Below are 18,241 nucleotides of genomic sequence, written 5' to 3'. Positions count from 1 at the left end.
CGCTCCACAGATGCGGTGGCTTCTCTCCTTACCGGGGCAGGGGGTTTTCAGCTTGCTGGCCCCCGTGCTGTGGCCCCCACAGCTAGTCCCGTACCTCACTCATATCGCATCCACTCTGCTTTCTGGGTTCTGCCCCAGGCCACTGGCTGAGGGGCTGCCCTGTCCTCACCCTGCACTCAGAGCTGCACGCTTGCTGGTTAGCATTCCTCTGCTGTTTGCCCAAGCTTTTAATCTGGTGGTGTTCTGAAGTCAGCTTTCAGATGCCCCTGGCCCATGCCCCCAGGGTCTGAGGTGGGTTCAGGCTTCTGGCCCTCGCAGACCTGGAAGACAGCAGATCCCAGCTGGAGCGCTGTGTGTGTCCTGCCCCAGCAGGCCAACCCCGGGGGAGCTTCTGGCTCCAGCCACAGCAGGAATTTGGGGCTTGAATCGGGGGAGGCGGAGACACACACTTCCCAGTCCTCTGCCCTGCCGCCGCTGCTCTTTCTGCCTCTCAATAAATACATGTTTAAAAATATCTTTTATTTGAAAGGCAGTTACAGAGATAGGGAGCTTCCATCCAATGGCTCCCTGTGCACATGGCTGCAACTGGCAGACTAGACCTGGTAGAGGCCCCTCTGCGGCTGGGTGTCCCACGTAGGTGCTCCCGCCCTCGGGGGCTCAGCGGCAGGCAGCGTGGGGGTCCCTTGTCCGCTGCCTCCCCCCGCCTCAGGGCCCAGGAGGGTCCGGCGAGCGCCCAGTAGTCTGGGTGGGCTGGGCCCTGAGGGATGGCGCGCGCACACAGCCGGCAGTTGGAGCGGAAGAAGAGTCCACGGGCCTTCTCCCCACCGCCAGAGCCTGCCGCTGAGGAGCGCGCAGCCATGGTCATCCAGGGTGCCCTGCGGCAGCACCTGGCCAGGAGGGAGCTGGCCCGGCGCAGGCAGCGGCAGCAAGAGTACCAGGTGCAGATGGAGAAGCTGCAGCGGGAGGTAAGCGGAGAGGGGGAGGAGGGGGATGCCGGTGCAGTCCAGCTTGGAGGCTGAGCGCGGAGGAGGACCTCAGGGCTGGGGGACTCGGTCACCCCGCAATCCACCGGGGGTCACCCCGCGATCCACCGCAGGCCTTCCTGGCCGTGGTGCGGCGGGAACAGGAGGCGGCCCGGCGGCGGCGCGAGCAGGAGGAGGCGGCGCAGCGCGAGCGGCAGGAGGAGCTGCAGCGCCGCCGTCGCCTGCTGGACGCGGCCTTCGACGGGGACGTGGCGGAGATCCGCGCGGTGCTGGAGGAGGTGAGGGCGGAACGGGCCGGCGAGGGGCGCGGCAGGGCAGGTGAGCGCAGGTGAGCGCAGGTGAGCGGGGCAGGTGAGCGGGGCAGGTGAGCGCAGGTGAGCGGGGCGGATGAGCGCAGGTGAGCGCGGCAGGTGAGCGGGGCGGGTGTGCGCAGGTGAGCGCGGCAGGTGAGCGCGGCAGGTGAGTGGGGCGGGTGTGCGCAGGTGAGCGCGGCAGGTGAGCGGGGCGGGTGTGCGCAGGTGAGCGCGGCAGGTGAGCGCGGCAGGTGAGCGGGGCGGGTGAGCGGGGCAGGTGAGCGCAGGTGAGCGGGGCGGATGAGCGCAGGTGAGCGCGGCAGGTGAGCGGGGCGGGTGAGCGGGGCAGGTGAGCGCAGGTGAGCGGGGCGGGTGAGCGGAGCGCGCGGCCGGGGCGGGTGAGCGGGGCAGGTGAGCGCAGGTGAGCATCCCGGGCCGGCGCAGGCGGAGCAGCTGCTGAGCCGCCAGGGCGTGGGTCGCGACGCCGAGGGCCAGGCGCAGCGGCTGCAGCGGCGCGTCGCCCTGGTGGAGTGCGAGGACCGCCACGGGAACACGCCGCTGTCCGAGGCGGCCGCGGGCGGGCAGCCCCGCGCCATCCAGCTGCTGGCCGAGCTGGGCGCCAGCCCCAACAGCAAGGTGCGTGTGGGAGCGCGGGCCGGGGTGGGCGCCGGGGTCGGGGTCTGGCTCAGCCAGCCGTTCCTCGCAGGGCGCCTTCGGCCGGACGCCCCTGTACCGAGCGGCCTTCGCGGGGCATCTGGAGGCCGTGGAGCTGCTCCTGAAGCTCGGGGCTGACCCCCGGGTCTACGCCGATGACGGCAGCACCCCGGAACAGGTGTGGCCCTTCACCGCCAGGTGGTCTCTTCCCGCCCGTCTGGGGAGTCATTAAGACTCAGCCACAGCTGGCCGAGAGCCCGTGGCTGCCATGGGGGCAGCAGAGCATCCCAGGCTGTCGCATCAAGATTGCCTCGGTTTGCCTGAGATCCAGTTGACCTGCTGCCCATTTGGGTGGCGGCCTGGACAGGGGGGGTTCTCGCTCCTGAGCAGCAGTGCGGGCGTGGCTGCATGGGTGGGAGCTGGGGGCGCCAGGAAGTGTCTGTAGGAGGCATCACAGCCAGTGGCAGCAGGTGGACGTGGAGGGCTGCCTGCCCAGCGTCTCCCACCTGCTCCCAGGCCCTGCCACCTTGCAGGTTGACAAGGCGGGTGTATCCCCACCCCGGGACACAAGTCCACACAGGTGTGCCTGTGGTAGAGGGCAGGGGCCACCTCCACCACGAGCAGGGGCACCTGTGCCCTGCCAACCGGGCACCCACACTGCACCCAGGAGCCCCGCTCGGGATGCAGTGTCTTGAGCGGCCTGTGGGGCTCTGGCCACCCCTGCCCTAGGCTGCGGCCCCTGTGTGTTGGACCTGGTGTGACTGCTGGTGGCCACAGAAGGCGGGGTGGGGGAAGGTGTGTCCTGCTTCTGGATACTCCCCCAGGTACCTGGGAGTCGGGCAGCTGTGTTCTATCAAGGTTCTCCCTGTGGCTGGACCCCTATCCTCAGAGCCCTTCTCCTGTCAGGTGGCCTCTCTGGAGGCGGTGGCCAGTGTGCTGCAGTCGTGGGACCTGAGTCTAACCGAGGCCATGCTCCAGAACATGGACGCAGAGCACCAGCGCAGGGTCCAGCAGGCGCGGGGGCAGCAGCAGGCGGAGGCCAGGCGGTGCGGCCTGCGGGGTGGGGAGGGCAAGGGTGAGGGCAGGCGGGGTGGGGAGGGCAGAGCGTGAGGGCAGGCGGGGTGGGGAGGGCAGAGGGTGAGGCGGCAGCGGGCTCACCCTGACCCACTGCTCACTTCCACCCAGCCTGACCCTCAGGGTGCAGCAGCTGGCCAAGGTGCAGCAGCGCTGCCAGCAGGAGGTGAGCAGGGCCCTGTGGCAGGGTGGGGGGCCCGTGGGGGGCCTGCTGGGCACGACTGATGAGCCCCTTCCAGCTGCAGCAAGCGTACTGTGAGCTGAGCTGCAGGATTGCCGAGAGCGAGGCAGGCTGCGGCAGGTGCGTGGGCAGGACGGAGCTCATGGCACAGGTGTGTGTGCAGCCCTGCCCACTGTGCCCGCGGTTCCCATACCTGGGGGAGGTGGGAGGACCTTGGGTCTGGCCGCCCGGAGCTGGAGCCGGCCTGGTGCCTCTTCCAGGCCATCAGGGACGCGGAGGCCCGCGTGGACGGGCTGAGGCAGGAGGCGCAGAAGGCAGAGGACGCGCTGGCCACGGCCAGGCTGGAGCTGCGGGAGGAGCCCCAGGAGGGTGGGTGGGGCTCAGCCTTGGGGGCGGGCAGGTGCGGGCGAGGGCAGCTGTGCAGAGGGCTGGTGGCCGTCCCCAGGGGAGGACACCGCTCCTGGACTGAGGTGCAGCGTGGCCGAGCTACACGACGTGCTCCTGAAGGACGTGGGCGACCGAATCCGAGCTGACGGCCGGTCAGTGCGTGGGGACGCCGGGGCTCGTGGAGGATTGTGGTCCACTGGAGTGACACGATGACCGCCCCCAGGTGGCCTCTTGTCATCGACCCCTCGGGCCAGGCGGCCACCTTCCTGCGCTACCAGGACACCAACTATGTGGACGCCGTGAACCCGGAGCACATGAGGCCCGAGAGGGTCCGGCTGGCACTGCTGGGGGCGCTCAGGTGAGGGGGGGCCCGGGCAGAGGCAGCCCCCTGCGGCGCCCCACTCAGCCCGCCCCCTCCCCGCAGGTACGGGAAACCACTGGTCTTCGACCTGCGCGAGGTGGACCTGTTTGTGGCCGTGCGGCAGCAGCTGGAGGCCGTGCAGCCGGGGCTGGCAGGGGCACTGCTAAGCCGGGCACTCCTGCAGCAAGAGCGCTACCTGGGGCTGCTGCGGCCTGACGACGGCCCCGAGTACAGCCCCGCGCAGTTCCAGGAGGCGCGCCTGCAGCGCTTCCGTCTCCTGTTCGTCACCCAGGCCCGGTGGCCGCCGGCAGAGCAGCTGCGGGCACTGCTGCCCGTGCGCGTGCAGCTGCCTGGTGGGGGCCTCTAGTGCCAGTCCCAATCACTGGCGCCCAAGCGGGCAGGCCCCAAGATGGACAGGCGGCAGCTAAAACGTAGGCAATTTTATTCTCCTTAAACCACAAAATAGAGTCTTTGGTTGTACAAACGTTGCTAGTCACAGTCTTGCCAAGGAGGCCCGGCTGGGGCGGGGCGGGGCGGGGCTGGTAAGACCCCCCGCCCGAGTCGGGGAGGCAGGAGGGTGGCTCTAGGAGGGCACGGGGCCCAGGCCGTGACGCCCCGGGCGCACGGGCCGCCGGCACAGCGTCACGTCGTCGGGGCCCGCGGCGCCGGCCGTCCTGCCCAGCAGCACTAGGGCCACCTCTCTGTCTTCATCCTGTGCGCTGGGGCTGGGGGACGGCTCCAGGGCCCTCAGCTCCTCCGTGAAGCTGGGAGACTGCGAGGGGAGACAGCAGGCAGTCAGGGGACGCAGGGGGCTGCGGCTGGGGCGTGGGTGGCAGAGGCAGAGAGGGCACAGGGCTGCGGGGCTGCGGGCAGAGCAGCTGTGTGGTACCTGGATGGCACAGAGAGTTCTGGAAGAAGGGAGGGCCGCGAAGGCCCGGTAGTCAAACTTCTTCCCAGACAAGGACTGGACAGGACAGCATGAGGGGAAGAGGCAGAGAGACCGCGGGACAGCGGTGAGGGCTGCGGGGGGAGCCAGGCTCCCTCCCACAGGCCGCGAGGGGTCCTCACCAGCCGTCCAGGGGAGGTGCCACTCGGGGGGCCGAGGTCTGCGGGGACAGAAGAGGGAGTTAGAAGGGGTCGGGATCGTTGGCCGTAACCCCGACTCCAGCCTCCTCCTGAGACACGCACCTTCTGGCGGGGTGGGCGAAGGGGTGGGCGCCGGGGAGGGCGCCTCAGCCAGCCGCTCCAGGGGCCCGCGCTTGCTGCGGCTGTCCTGGGACCTGCTGAGGACCATCTGTGCACGGAGGGCGTCCTGCTCCAGGGACTTCATCCTGGCTGCCCGCCACAGCGCCCGCTTCTCGGCTTCCAGGGCACGGCGCTCGGCTGGGGACAGTGCGCGCTCCGCCGGCAGCTCAGGGCTCTGCACGCGCAGTCGCTCCTGGTGGCGCCGTTCGGCCTTGGCCGTCCGCACTGGGACACTGCCACCCAGGGGGGCGGCAGGGGAAGGTGGGCTGGGCCTGGTGGGGACAGGGCACCGTGTGGTTGTGGAGGCAGCATGCGTGAGGGTGGGGGATGGTGACGGGCAACCCCGGGGCCGTGGGGGACCCTCACCCTCCGGATGGCTCAGGGCCAGCCCAGGGCGGCGGCTCCTGCTCTTCCTCCTCCTCCTGCGGGGCCTCCCCGTCCAGGGCCGACCTGGAAGCTGCAGCCTCCTCTCGCAGCAGCTGCGCTCTCTTGTGCTGCAGCTTCCGGGCTGGGCAAGGAACGCTGGTCAGGCTGGGCCCACCTGGGCCCCACCCGGGTCCTGTCCCCAGGGCCACACCCGGGCACCCACTCACCTTCCTCCTCCTGCATCTTGCGCAGGTCATCAGCACCCACCAGGGACACGCGCTTTGGGGGGCCTTCAGCCTGGGGCATGCGCACCTCAAGCTCAAAGTACTTCTGTCGGTCACGGAAGGACAGCTGCTCCGGGGAGGCCAGAAGCCCCTGCGTGGGGGACTGGGGAGCAAGCGCTGAGCCTTGGCACCCCCTCACCAGTGGGGTCCCCAGGGAGGTGCCCACCCCCTAGCTAAGCCCCACAGGAAGGGCCAGTACCTGGGCAGGGCTGTCTGCAGGAGGGTGCGGGCTGGGCACAGCCGCGAAGGCTCTGTATGCTTGTTTGACGTTGGCAGGCAGCTCGTCGGGGGAGGGGGGCTGGGGAGTGAGCATTCGGGCCAGCTGCCCCGACTGGAGCCGCCCCCTGGCAGCCCGCTGCCCCGAACCCCACCACTCTAGCCCTTAAGTGGCCCGGGCCCTCACAGGGCCAGAGCTGCTGCCCCTCTGCAATGGGGACCCCCGGGGCCAGGCCGGAGCCAGTGGGTTCATGACCTCAGGCATGGTCTGCAGAGGGGGGCAGGGTGGCAGCAATGAGGGGGAGAGAGACAGAGAGGGAGAGATGGAGCAAGATGAAGAAAGGAAGAGAGAGAGAGATGGAGCGAGCCAGGTAGGGTGGCAACTGTGTGCCTTTGTGGCGAGGGCAAGGCTGGGAGCTGGTGCCGGCCCAGCAGGAAGAGGGCTGCCACAGCGTCACGATGCCCCAGTGAGGCAGGGCCAGTGGCCCTGGGCGCAGGCTGTGGCCCCACCCTGAGTGCCCCTGCCATGGGTGCTTGTGATGGGGGGTTCCTACCTGTGGGCCAGCAGAAGAGCAGAGGACCTCGGCCATCTTCCCACCGGTTGTCCCGGACAGAGCCTGGAGGGCAAGGTGTGAGGTGAGGGCCAGGCAGGCAGCTGGCAATAGCCCAAGGGACGCCCCCAAAGGCCAGGGCCTGGCAGAGCAGCAGGGTCGCAGGGGTGGGGACCCTCAGGACAGAGCTGAGCTGGCCAGGCGTGGGGCCTGAGCTGTCAGCCCAGGCTTGCCCTTCCTTGGCCTCCAGCTGGTCTCCACCCTCGCTGCATGTCCCTCTAGGGCTGCTCACACAGCTGCCCTCGAGCAGGTCTGTGTGGCTGCGTGTGCAGCCCAACTACTGCTCTCAGGAGGGGCACGCCCCCAGGCCGGCTGCCAGCCAGCCCTTCCCCCATGTCCTTGGCATTAGGCTGGGTGGGCAGGTGGGAAGGGCTGTTGCCAGGCCAGCTTGGGGCCTGGAGGGGGCGAGAAGGCATGGACACTCACGGCGGCCTCTGTGGCCTCCGGTGCCCACAGGCAGTTCCTTCTCCTGTGAGCAGAGGGCAAAGCCGGGCACTGCCAGCCTGGGGGTGTCTCACCTGGCTCCCTACTGCCCCCTGCCCGCCTCCTCCCTGCCCGAGAGGCTGCAGGGCCTGACCTCGCCCTCTGGGCTCAGCTCCCGGTCGATGGATGAGACACTGTCCAGGCTGTTCCGGTGGCCGAGGCTGGCCGCGAAGGGGTTGGCGATGACCCCTGGGGACACCTGAGAGGGGGAGTACGCAGGGAGCTGTGGCTGCAGCCCTGGGGGTGCAAAGACGTGGGCCCTGGCCCCACACCCCCAGCAGGTGAGGTGCAAGACAGGGTGTGGCCCCGCTCAGAGCTGAGGGAGTGCCAGCACATTGATGCGCCTTGCACCCCAGCAGCGGAAATAAGGTGGCTGTGTCCTGTGTGACTCGGTCACCATGCACCAGAAGGTCCAAGAGGAACAGACGTGGGGCCTTGCTGCATCCCGGGACCTGGCTCTGACAGCACAGGGTGCCTGGGTAATGGCCACCTTACAGCTGGGCAGGTGAAGGGGAGGAGGGCCTGTCCTGAAGCCTCTGCTGAGAGGTCGTGAGGTCAGGAGAGGAGGCTGTGAGGTCAGAGGGGAGGCCGTGAGGTCGGGGAGGAAGGAGTGAGACCAGGGGGGAGGCCATGAGGTTGGGGAGGAAGGAGTGAGGTCAGAGGGGAGGCCGTGAGGTCGGAGAGGAAGGAGTGAGGTCAGAGGGGAGGCTGTGAGGCCAGGGGGGAGGCCGTGAGGTCGGAGAGGAAGGAGTGAGGCCAGGGGGGAGGCCGTGAGGCTGTGAGGAAGGAGTGAGGTCAGAGGGGAGGCTGTGAGGTCAGGGGGGAGGCTGTGAGGTCGGAGAGGAAGGAGTGAGGTCAGGGGGGAGGCCGTGAGGCCGGGGAGGAAGGAGTGAGGTCAGGGGGGAGGCCGTGAGGCCGGGGAGGAAGGAGTGAGGTCAGGGGGGAGGCCGTGAGGCCGGGGAGGAAGGAGTGAGGCCCTGCTCCCGTTACCTGCCTCCCCGCCCGCTGCTGCCACTTGCTGGTTGATGCAGCCGACTGAAGGCCCTGCCCCCTCTGTAATTCTGCCTTGTACGTAACACGTAGCCCTCTCACAGCTTGGTCTCATATCTGCTTCCACTCGGAGGACAGATGCCCGCCAGCACCCCCTGCCAGCCTGACTCTGAGGGCAAGCCACAGTGCCTGGAGTTCAAAAACGGCTGTTTCATTTTGAAAGATCTTCTACCTGCTGGTTGACAGCCCAAATGGCCACAATGGCCAGGGCTGGGCCAGCCGAGGTCAGGGACTTCCTGCAGGTCTCCCACGTGGGTGCAGGGTCCCAAGGCCTTGCGCCGTCCTCACTGCCTCCCAGGCCACAGGCACGGAGTGATTTTTGAACCAGTGCCCATGTGGGAGGGGAGGGCAGGCAGCGCTCTACCTGGTGTGCAGAGCGCCTGCCAGCAGTGCCCCTGAAAGCTGAGACAGGCATGGATGCCAGCCTGCCCAGGCCTCCGGGTCTTCAAGGGGCCCAAGAGGCAAAACAGACACAGACATGCGGTCCGGAACCAGAGGACCCCAGAGAGAGAGCTGCGCTGGAGTGGGAGTGACCTCAGCCCGGCAGCGTGGAGTGGCAAGCCCGCTGCGGCTCTGCCACGGTGAGGCTCTCAGCCCATACATCAGGCACGGGGCAACGGCCTGCTGCGGCCACGCACACGCCAGGACAGTAACTGGGGCTCCCCTCGCCAGGCAAAGGACAAAACTGAATGAGTGCATGCTGGGCCCAGAGATGGGTCCCTGAAGTCACACAAGTGGGGCATATCCAGCCTGTGCCTGCCGCCCGCCCCCCAGAACTCCACATCAGCACCCTCCTGGAGCCCTGCCCCCCGCCAGCACCCTCCGGAGCCCCGCCCCCAGCACCTTCCGGAGCCCTGCCCCCCGCCAGCACCCTCTCGGAGCCCCACCCCCAGCCAGCACCCTCCGGAGTCCCGCCCCCCGTCAGCACTCTCCGGAGCCCCGCCCCCAGCCAGCACTCTCCCGGAGCCCCGCCCCAGCACCTCCCGGAGCCCCGCCCCCCGCCAGCACCCTCCGGAGCCCCGCCCCCAGCCAGCACTCTCCCGGAGCCCCGCCCCAGCACCTTCCGGAGCCCCGCCCCCCGCCAGCACCCTCCGGAGCCCCGCCCCCGTCAGCACTCCCGGAGCCCGCCCAGCACCTCCCGGAGCCCCGCCCCCCGCCAGCACCCTCCGGAGCCCCGCCCCCAGCCAGCACTCTCCTGGAGCCCCGCCCCCAGCACCTTCCGGAGCCCCCCCCCGCCAGCACCCTCCGGAGCCCGCCCCAGCCAGCACCCTCCGGAGCCCCGCCCCCAGCCAGCACTCTCCCGGAGCCCCGCCCCCAGCACCTCCCGGAGCCCCGCCCCAGCACCTTCCGGAGCCCCGCCCCCAGCCAGCACCCTCCGGAGCCCCACCCCCAGCCAGCACCCTCCGGAGCCCCACCCCCAGCCAGCACCCTCCGGAGCTCCACCCCCAGCCAGCACCTTCCGGAGCCCCGCCCCCTGACAGCACCCTCCCGGAGCCCCGCCCCCAGCACCTTCCGGAGCCCCGCCCCCAGCTGGTGCTCACCTCTAGGGCGGTGGCAGAGCCCGCCTGGAAGCCATCACACACCAGCACGGTGAGTGTGTCCCCCACGCCTCGCAGCAGCTGCACAGCCTCGGCATGCGTCAGGCCCAACAGGCTCTGCTGGTTCACCTCCAGCAGCCGCAGCCCCACACACAGCCGCCCGTCCCGGCCGGCGGCACCAGAGGGGCTCACCTGTGGAGAGATGGAGAGTTGCTGGCAGTGACGGCCTCAGGCTGGCTCAGGCTGGCCCGGGCAGGTCCTCACCTTGGATATGAAGATGCCTTCGTCTGTGGGGTCGCAGGGGTTGCCCGCGTGGCCCTTGGCCCCCCCGCGGATGCTGATGCCCAGCTTCTCGCCAGGGGCTTTGTGGATGCACAGCTCCCGCAAGCCCGGGGGCGGCGGGTCCCTCCGCACCAGCAGGGTCAGCTCTAGGCACGGCCGCAGCAGCGCGCTCACCGCCTCCTGATGCGTGGCTCCCCGCACGTCCTGGCCATTCACTGCCAGGATGCGGTCCCCCACGCGCAGGCCGCTGCGGGCGGCCACGCCCCGCGGCTGCACCTGCAGAAAGGTGTCGCAGCTGCCGGTGGGGTTGTGATGAACACGCCCAGCACCCACAGTGTGGCCAGCTCACCCGGAACCCACCTTGGAGATAAACACGCCAGGCTCCTGGACGCCAAACGGGTGGCTCGAGTGGTCGGAGCCCCCAACGATGCTGAGCCCCAGTGGGCCCCCCGCTCGTGGCAGGCGAACCTCCTGCTGACACAGGGCAGCCTGGTCAGGCAGGGACCCCAGGGCAAGCGGGGGTTCCTCAGGACAACTGAGTCTCACCTCCACAGGGTACGGGCCCTCCAGGGCCGAGGCCAGCAGGCTGGGGGCGAGCCTTGGCGGTGGCGCTGGCTCCGCAGGGGTGGTGCTGGGCGGTGGGGAGGGTGGCAGGGGGCCCCCAGCCTCCCGCTCGAGCAGCAGGGCGATAGTGGGGGAAGCGGCGGTGAGCAGGGACACGGCATGGTCGTGCCTGGCCTCTGTCACGTCCACGCCATTGATCTGCGAGACAGGGCACGGGAGTCACACGGGGGACCTCGCGAGGAACGGAGTAGGGCGTGCTGAGCGGCGGGGCCCCACTCACCGAGAGCACGCGGTCACCGACCTGCAGGATGCCGGCCCGCTGGGCGGCCCCGCCCTCGGCAATGCGCGAGATGAAGATGCCCTGTGTGGGAGCAGCGCCCCGTGAGGCCCGCAGGACACCTGCTGACCCCTGGCCACCCACTCCCCGCCTGCCCAGCCTTACCCCGTCCCCGGCGCGGTACGGTGTGGAGCCCTTGCCCCCCGCAATGCTGAAGCCCAGCCCCTTGTCGCTGCGGACCAGGCAGGCTGCGTGGCGCTGGCGCAGGGGCGAGGCCGGGGGCAGGCGCGCGCTGCCCCGCCGCTCCCGGGGGCTGTAGTCGGCCTCGGGCCGCAGGGGCGTGACGGTGACCGCGTTCTCCGGCTCCACCATGCGCTCCCGCCACACGCGCATCTGCACCGCTGCCCCCGCGCCACGCAGGGCCTCCACGGCTTCGTGGTGTTCCGCGTCTTGCAGCGCCACGCCGTTCACCTGTGGGGAGGGGCCGGGTAAGCGTGCAGCCCGGGGGGGGGGGGCCGCCGGAACCCCTGTCCCGGCCCCACCCGGTCCACTCCACCCAGGCTCACCTCGAGCAGCTTGTCGCCCACTCGCACGCCGGCCCGGGCCGCGGGACCCTCCTCTGACACCCGTGAAATGAAGACGCCCTGAAGGACAGGACCAGCAGTGGCTCCAAGCCCCCGGCCTCCCGCGGCTGCTCCCCGGGGAGGCCGGGTCGGCTCCCACGGTGGAGGGCCCCGTCTGGGGGGGCGGGGGCACGGGGCGAGCCGAGAGACTGCCGAAGGCCCCACGTGAGCCCGGTGGCTCCCCGAGGTTCTGCCAGCCTGATGTCCCTGCTGAGAGCCCACAGGCGCCCTCGGGCCTGGCTCACCTCGTCGTCGCCCTTGTAGGGGGTGGAACCCTTGCCCCCCGCGATGCTGATGCCCAGGCCCCCGGTCTGCCGCACGATGGTGAGCGTGAGCTGCAAACAGAGGCACAGGGTCCGGGAGGGCCAGGCTGCCCGCAGCCCCCTCTCCTGCCGAAGCCTTGCCCGGCAGCCAGGCTGGCAGCGCAGTGGGACACACCTCCTCCTCCTCAATGCGTGCGGGCTCGATCAGCAGGTTATTGGCCTGGTCGAAGGACACGCCCTGTCAGACGGGACCAGCGAGGGGGGTCAGCCGCCACCAGCCACCGCCGGGGACCGCCGCCACCTCAAGCACCACGCAGAAACGCCCTCAGCGAGGGGGTCAGCCGCCACCAGCCACCGCAGGGGACCGCCACCACCTCAAGCACCACGCAGAAACGCCCTCAGCTCCGAGGGCAGGCACGACGTCTCCTCCACCAGCCAGCGGTCAGGCATGCGTGGCTGAGGCCGTGGAAGTGGCCAGGGCGCAGGAGCAGCTGCTGCCTCCCCCGCAGCCCACGCACCAGGGCGGTGGCCACACTCACCTTGACGGAGGGTGCGGGCGGCGTGGCCTCCTCTTCCTTGTCCTCTTCCTCAGTGCTGGGCTCGCCCTCCTCCTCCTCCTCCTCCTCCTCGGCCTGCGCCCTTGGGGCCCAGGCCGTGAGAGGGCCGTTGTGCCAGTCGCCAGGCAGGCCGGGACCCTCGCGCGGCGTCCCCTGCAGCAGTGCCACCACAGCCTGGGGCTGGGGCAGCGCGCAGATCCTGAAGTGCTTCTTGTAGTGTGGGGTGTCCTTGCGGATCAGCCGCTGCCTACCACCCGTCTCCGGCTGCCCTCCGGGGCCTTCGTCCTCTGGGCCGGACAGCAGTGTGTCCTCGGCAAAGCGCACTGTGGGCTGTGCGGGTGGCGGGGTGAGACGGTGCCCCCCACCTCTGCGCCAAGGCACGGCCGGCGTGCGGCAGGGGCCCTGGCACAGCCCTGCCCCCACAGGGCGAGCCCCTCCTCCTGCCCCCTCACCTCCTCATACTCCTCTGTGCCATCCTGCGCCCCGGGCGCGCCGGCACTGGGCTCGCTGGCCGTGCTGCTGGCAGCCCCAGACTCCTGGCTCAAGGCGGACTCGGTGCTCAGGCGCTTCTCCTGCGAGGCGGGGCAGGCTGTGGCGCTCTCCCAGGCCATCTCCACCCCTGCAGACCCCTGCCTGTCTGACACAGGCTGCCACGTGCAGAACCACGGCAGCCCATCCTAGCTCTGGCACCGTGGCTTGGGAGGTCCCGGCCCCAGTGCCCACCTGCCCAGCTGGCTCAGGCCGGTCGGGGGCCTCAGCCCGACGTTCCTCTATGCCCCTCTTCATCACCTTCAGCTCGCTGGGGTGAGGCGTGGCCCGCCGCTGTAGGCCCTGCAATGGGGGCAGGGGTGAAGGGTGGGGGCCGACACGGGGGTGAGGGGTCGGGAAGGACCCAGGAGTGCCCCCGTACCCGCTTCTCGGCAGCAGCCTCCTCGGCGTCCTCGCTGCCCACAGGCGCGTCCAGGAACTGGATGACACTGGTGCGGCTCAGGGGAATGTCGTTGCTGCTCTCCGAAGGGCTGCTCTGCCCGGGGGCCTCTAGGGGAGGCAGGTGTGGGGGTCCAGTCTGCTGCCTTCTGCTCCCTGGCCCATGCCGCTGCCCACGCCCACGCGGCCAGGGACCTACCGCGGCCTGACAGGGGCTGCTGGGGCAGCAGGTAGCAGGTGAGCACCTTCTCGCCGGTCTGGCCGTCCTCCTCCGTCTGGAAGTGCAGCATGGGCTGCGCCTGGTTCTCGGCCAGCCACAGCGCCTTGAGGCGCAGCTGGGTGAGCGCCAGCGGCAGACTCCGCAGCCTGTGGGCGGGCATGGTCGGTGATCAGCCCGAGGCTGGCAGGGCGCCGCAAGGTGGGGTGGGGGGGCACGCACCGGTTCCCGGCCACGTCCAGCACGTGCAGCTCAGTGGAGTGGGCCAGCTCAGGTGGCAGGGCGGCCAAGCGGTTGTCTCTGAGCGAGAGTACGCTGAGGGCCACGCAGCCCCCGATCTCGGGGGGCAGGGATTCCAGGTGGTTCCGGTCCACGTTGAGGTTGGTCAGCTTCGTCAGCCTCCCCAGAGAGCGGGGCAGTGCCTGGGCGGCAGCGGGTCAGTGAGGGCCGGGCTCCGAGCTCCATCCCGCCTGCTCCCCAGCTGATGCCCAAGCAGGGTCGGCTGCGTGGGGCTCAGGGTTAGCGAACGCCACCCAGGTGCCAGCTGCTTCCACTGGCCTGTGGCCTGGGAGAGCAGTGGACGCTAGTCCTGCCCCCGTACCACTTTAGACACCTGGACAGAACTGCTGCTCTCTGCCAGACACAGTCCCTGCTACAGCAGCCACTCACGGCCCCGTGCCACTCTCCCTTCCACGTAATCTGGGAAGGCTTCACAGATAAAGCAGGACTGCCTACCAACAAGCCCCCTCCCCCATGGGTGCAGTCCTTCCACAGGCCACAGGACCCCACCGTCCCCTGGGCCTCGCCCTCAGCCAGCGCCCACCCCTGCTAGGCTCCCCACCGCCCCTGGGCCTCGCCCTCAGCCAGCGCCCACTGCCCCCAGGCCTCGCCCTCAGCCAGCGCCCACCCCTGCTGGGCTCCCCACTGCCCCCAGGCCTCGCCCTCAGCCAGTGCCCACCGCCCCCTGGGCCTCTCCCTCAGCCGGTGCCCACCCCTGCTGGGCTCCTACCGTCAGCAGGTTCTCGGTGAGGATCAGCTCCGACAGGTTCTCGCAGTCTCCGATCGCCTCGGTCACTTCACACAGGCGGTTCTGGTCCACCTTCAGGATGGACAGCTGCTTCAGCTGGCCTGGCGGGTGGGAGACACGGAAACAGGGTTGGGGGGTCGGACGCAGGCCTGGGCCGGGCCCAGCTGCCCCGGAAGCAGGCCCACTGACCGATGCCGTCGGGCAGCCGCTGCAGCAGGTTTTGTGAGAGCAGCAGGTCCGTGAGCAGTGCCAGCCCGCCCAGCTCCATGGGCAGCTGCTGCAGCCGGTTCTCCGACACATCCAGACATACCAGGCGGCGCAGGTTGCCCAGCTCCTGCCGGCAGGCGGGCACTCAGACCAGGCAGGACCTGGAGAGCAGCAGCCAGCAGGTGCAGGGCCTCACTTACCGGGGGCAGCGCAGACAGCTGGTTCCGGTCCAGCCACAGCTCCCGCAGGTTGGGCAGTGCCCCCAGGGTGTCTGGCTGCAGGTGAGAGAAGGCAGATGAGGCCATGGGTGGGGCTGTGGGCGGGGCGAGCTCCCCGGCTGTGGGCAGGGTGGGAGCTTAGCCTGTCCGTCCCAGGACCTATCCACCCACCACACCCTTGGCACCCCGCACCAGCACTTCCAAGTCGTTGCCTCCCAGGTCCAGCTGCTCCAGCTTGACCAGGAAAGACAGGGACCTGTGGAGAAAACATGGCTGCTAGTGCTGCTCGGGCTGCGGCTCCGACACCCGCGGGCGCCCGGCACACTCACGCAGGCAGAGACTTGAGCAGGTTCTCCCGCAGCTCTAGGGTCACCAGGTTGGCGAGGCTGCGGGAGAAACCAGGGTGGACATTAGAGCAAGCTGGGGAGGCGGAGCGTGGGCCAGGGCGTAGCTTGGCACGGGGCCGGCGGGGGCCACTCACTTGCCCACGTCCCCAGGCAGCGCCTGCAGCGACACGTCATTGAGGGCCAGGTGAGCCAGGCTGCGCAGCTGCGTGAAGCCATCGGGCAGCCTGCAGAGAAGGCCAGGCCGTTGGACTGTGCCCGGGGCTGCAGCCCGCGCATGGGCAGCCCACGCCACCCCCGGTGCCCACCTGGAGAGCGGGTTCCCGCTGAAGTCGGCGATCTCCAGGGCCTTGCAGAACTTGATGCTCTCAGGAATCTCCGGAATGTCTGAGGAGGCCCGGGCACAGTCAGTCCTGCTCTGCTCCCCGGGCACAGTCAGTCCTGCCCTGCTCCCCGGGCACAGTCAGTCCTGCCCTGCTCCCCGGGCACAGTCAGCCCGGGAACCCTGCTCGCCAGCCCTCCAGCCCTGCCCAGCCTCCACGGGCCTGCCCAGCTCCCCAGGCCCTATGCAGCACCCCAACCCTGCCCAGCTCCCCTCTCTCTTCCCTGCCCGTTTCCCAGGCCCTGTCCATCCTACCCAGCTCCCACTGGCCTGCCCCAGCGTCCACGGGCCTGCCCAGCTCCCCTGGCCCTGTCCATCCTGCCCAACCCCGTCCCGGGCCCCGTCCACTCCCCCAGCACCCCCAGGGGCCCGCCTCGACCGCCCCGCCCCCCGCCTCTACCGTTGCGGGACACGTCCAGCTCCACCAGCTGCATGAAGTTGGCCACCTCAGGGGGCAGCCGCTGGATCTCGTTGTCGCTCAGGCCCAGCTTGCGCAGGTTCAGCAGCCGGAAGAAGGGCTGTGGGCAGGGGTGTGGTGGGGGGGCGGGCTCTGCAGTGGACGCCCCGGGGCCGGCCACACCGCGTCCACCCGCCCCTCGGCCTGGACTCGGGCCACCTGGCGCCGACAGGTGCCGGCCCCAGCGGCCACGCGGGCGCGCCCACGCGCGGCCGGCCACGCCCTCCGCGGCCCGCAGGGAGTCCCCGGCCCGGAAGCCCACCTTGGGCAGCTCGCGCAGCTGGTTGGCGTCCAGCAGCAGCTCCTCCAGGCTGCGGCTGTAGCGGTAGATCTCCTCGGGCACGGCCTGCAGCGAGCAGTGCCGCTTGTCCACCGACTCCACGTGCCGGTTACAGCGCCACAGCGGGATGCACTTGAGCATGGTGCGGGCTGGGCCGGGGTCCGGCGGGCTCGGGGCGCGGGCGGCGGCGGGGCGCGGGGCGCATGGGCGCCGGGCAGGGGGCGGCGGGCCGGACGCTCGGCGCGGGGCGCGGCCGGGGCTCCCGGGAGGCCGGGGCGCTCAGCAGGCCGGGGCGCGGCGGCCCCGCATGGCGCAGCCGTCCGCTCGCTCAGCTCGGCCCGGCGCTCGCAGCTCCGCCGCTCCGGAACCGCCGCCGCTGCCCGCCGCTGCCCGCCGACTGCCCCGCCGCCGCGCGGCCCGCCGGGAAGCCGAGTCCCGCCCTCGCCGCCGCAACTACAACCCCCAGAAGGCACCGCGGCGCCGAGGCCCGTGCGCGCAGCCTGCCGGGAAGCCGGCGCAGGTCCCGTGAACCCCGACCCTCCCCGGGCGCCGGGACCGTAAGGCGCCCCCAGAGAACCCGCCCCGAGCCCAGGACCCCAAGACGGCGCGACTAGAGCCGTTCCCCAGCCTCCCCTCGGGGTGCTGCCGCACGGGGACCAGCACACACACACACACCCTTGGGACGTGCTGTCCCTGTGTGCACACACACACCCCTGAGATGTGCTGTCCCTGCACACACACACACACACCCCTGAGATGTGCTGTCCCTGTGCGCACACACACACCCGGGACGTGCTGTCCCTGTGCACACACACACACACACACCCCTGAGATGTGCTGTCCCCGTGCACACACACACACACACCCCTGAGATGTGCTGTCCCCGTGCACACACACACCCCGGGACGTGCTGTCCCTGTGTGCACACACACACCCTGGGACGTGCTGTCCCTGTGCGCACACACACACACACACACCCGGGACGTGCTGTCCCTGTGTGCACACACACACACCCCTGAGATGTGCTGTCCCTGCGCGCGCACACACACACACACCCGGGACGTGCTGTCCCTGTGCACACACACACCCCGGGATGTGCTGTCCCTGCACACACACACACACACACCCCTGGGACGTGCTGTCCCTGTGCGCACACACACACACACACACCCGGGACGTGCTGTCCCTGTGTGCACACACACACCCCTGGGACGTGCTGTCCCTGTGCACACACACACCCTGGGATGTGCTGTCCCTGTGTGCACACACACACCCCTGGGACGTGCTGTCCCTGTGTGCACACACACACCCTGGGATGTGCTGTCCCTGTGCACACACACACACACACACACACCCGGGACGTGCTGTCCCTGTGTGCACACACACACCCCTGGGACGTGCTGTCCCTGTGTGCACACACACACCCTGGGATGTGCTGTCCCTGTGCGCACACACACACACACACACCCTGGGACGTGCTGTCCCTGTGCACACACACACACCCCTGGGACATGCTGTCCCTGCGCGCACACACACACCCCAGGATGTGCTGTCCCCGTGCACACACACACCCCTGGGACGTGCTGTCCCCGTGCACACACACACCCCTGGGACGTGCTGTCCCCGTGCACACACACACCCCAGGATGTGCTGTCCCCGTGCACACACACACCCCTGGGACATGCTGTCCCCGTGCACACACACACCCTTGGGACGTGCTGTCCCCGTGCACACACACACCCTTGGGACGTGCTGTCCCTGCGCGCACACACACACCCCAGGATGTGCTGTCCCTGTGCGTACACACACACCCGGGATGTGCTGTCCCTGTGCACACACACACACACACACACCCCTGGGACGTGCTGTCCCCGTGCACACACACACACA

The 18,241-nt window shown here is 70.0% G+C and overlaps 2 protein-coding genes across 2 annotated transcripts; one reads left to right on the top strand and one right to left on the bottom strand.

The window, feature by feature from the left end:
* Positions 1-764: 764 nt before the first annotated feature.
* On the top strand, positions 765-4,300 carry IQANK1 (IQ motif and ankyrin repeat containing 1). Its single transcript, XM_040991592.1, has 11 exons — positions 765-965; positions 1,097-1,261; positions 1,721-1,912; positions 1,983-2,108; positions 2,837-2,976; positions 3,116-3,170; positions 3,244-3,336; positions 3,446-3,554; positions 3,631-3,724; positions 3,796-3,930; positions 3,997-4,300. Exons 1-11 carry the CDS (start codon positions 765-767, stop codon positions 4,298-4,300), a joined length of 1,614 nt encoding a protein of 537 aa, XP_040847526.1.
* A 58-nt stretch (positions 4,301-4,358) lies between these two features.
* On the bottom strand, positions 4,359-16,530 carry SCRIB (scribble planar cell polarity protein). Its single transcript, XM_040991671.1, has 33 exons — positions 16,334-16,530; positions 16,015-16,132; positions 15,541-15,619; positions 15,370-15,459; positions 15,218-15,274; positions 15,081-15,144; positions 14,871-14,945; positions 14,653-14,797; positions 14,446-14,564; positions 13,659-13,858; positions 13,419-13,585; positions 13,203-13,330; positions 13,016-13,123; positions 12,745-12,864; positions 12,275-12,622; positions 11,911-11,973; positions 11,718-11,807; positions 11,416-11,493; positions 11,015-11,320; positions 10,853-10,933; positions 10,555-10,770; positions 10,369-10,479; positions 9,991-10,284; positions 9,730-9,918; positions 7,233-7,337; positions 6,599-6,661; positions 6,028-6,126; positions 5,772-5,931; positions 5,545-5,686; positions 5,122-5,450; positions 5,002-5,039; positions 4,823-4,897; positions 4,359-4,705 (listed from the first exon to the last, which is right to left on the bottom strand). The coding sequence occupies exons 1-33, from the start codon at positions 16,490-16,492 to the stop codon at positions 4,517-4,519; spliced, it is 4,605 nt and encodes a 1,534-aa protein (XP_040847605.1). The 5' UTR covers positions 16,493-16,530; the 3' UTR covers positions 4,359-4,516.
* Positions 16,531-18,241: the final 1,711 nt, after the last annotated feature.

This window comes from Ochotona curzoniae, unplaced genomic scaffold, assembly GCF_017591425.1.
Source record: "Ochotona curzoniae isolate NIBS_2020 unplaced genomic scaffold, NIBS_Ocur_1.0 contig_65, whole genome shotgun sequence".
NCBI lineage: Eukaryota > Metazoa > Chordata > Mammalia > Lagomorpha > Ochotonidae > Ochotona > Ochotona curzoniae.
The sequence above is the reverse complement of the archived record's forward strand: the minus strand, read 5'-3'. Positions and strand labels throughout refer to the sequence as shown.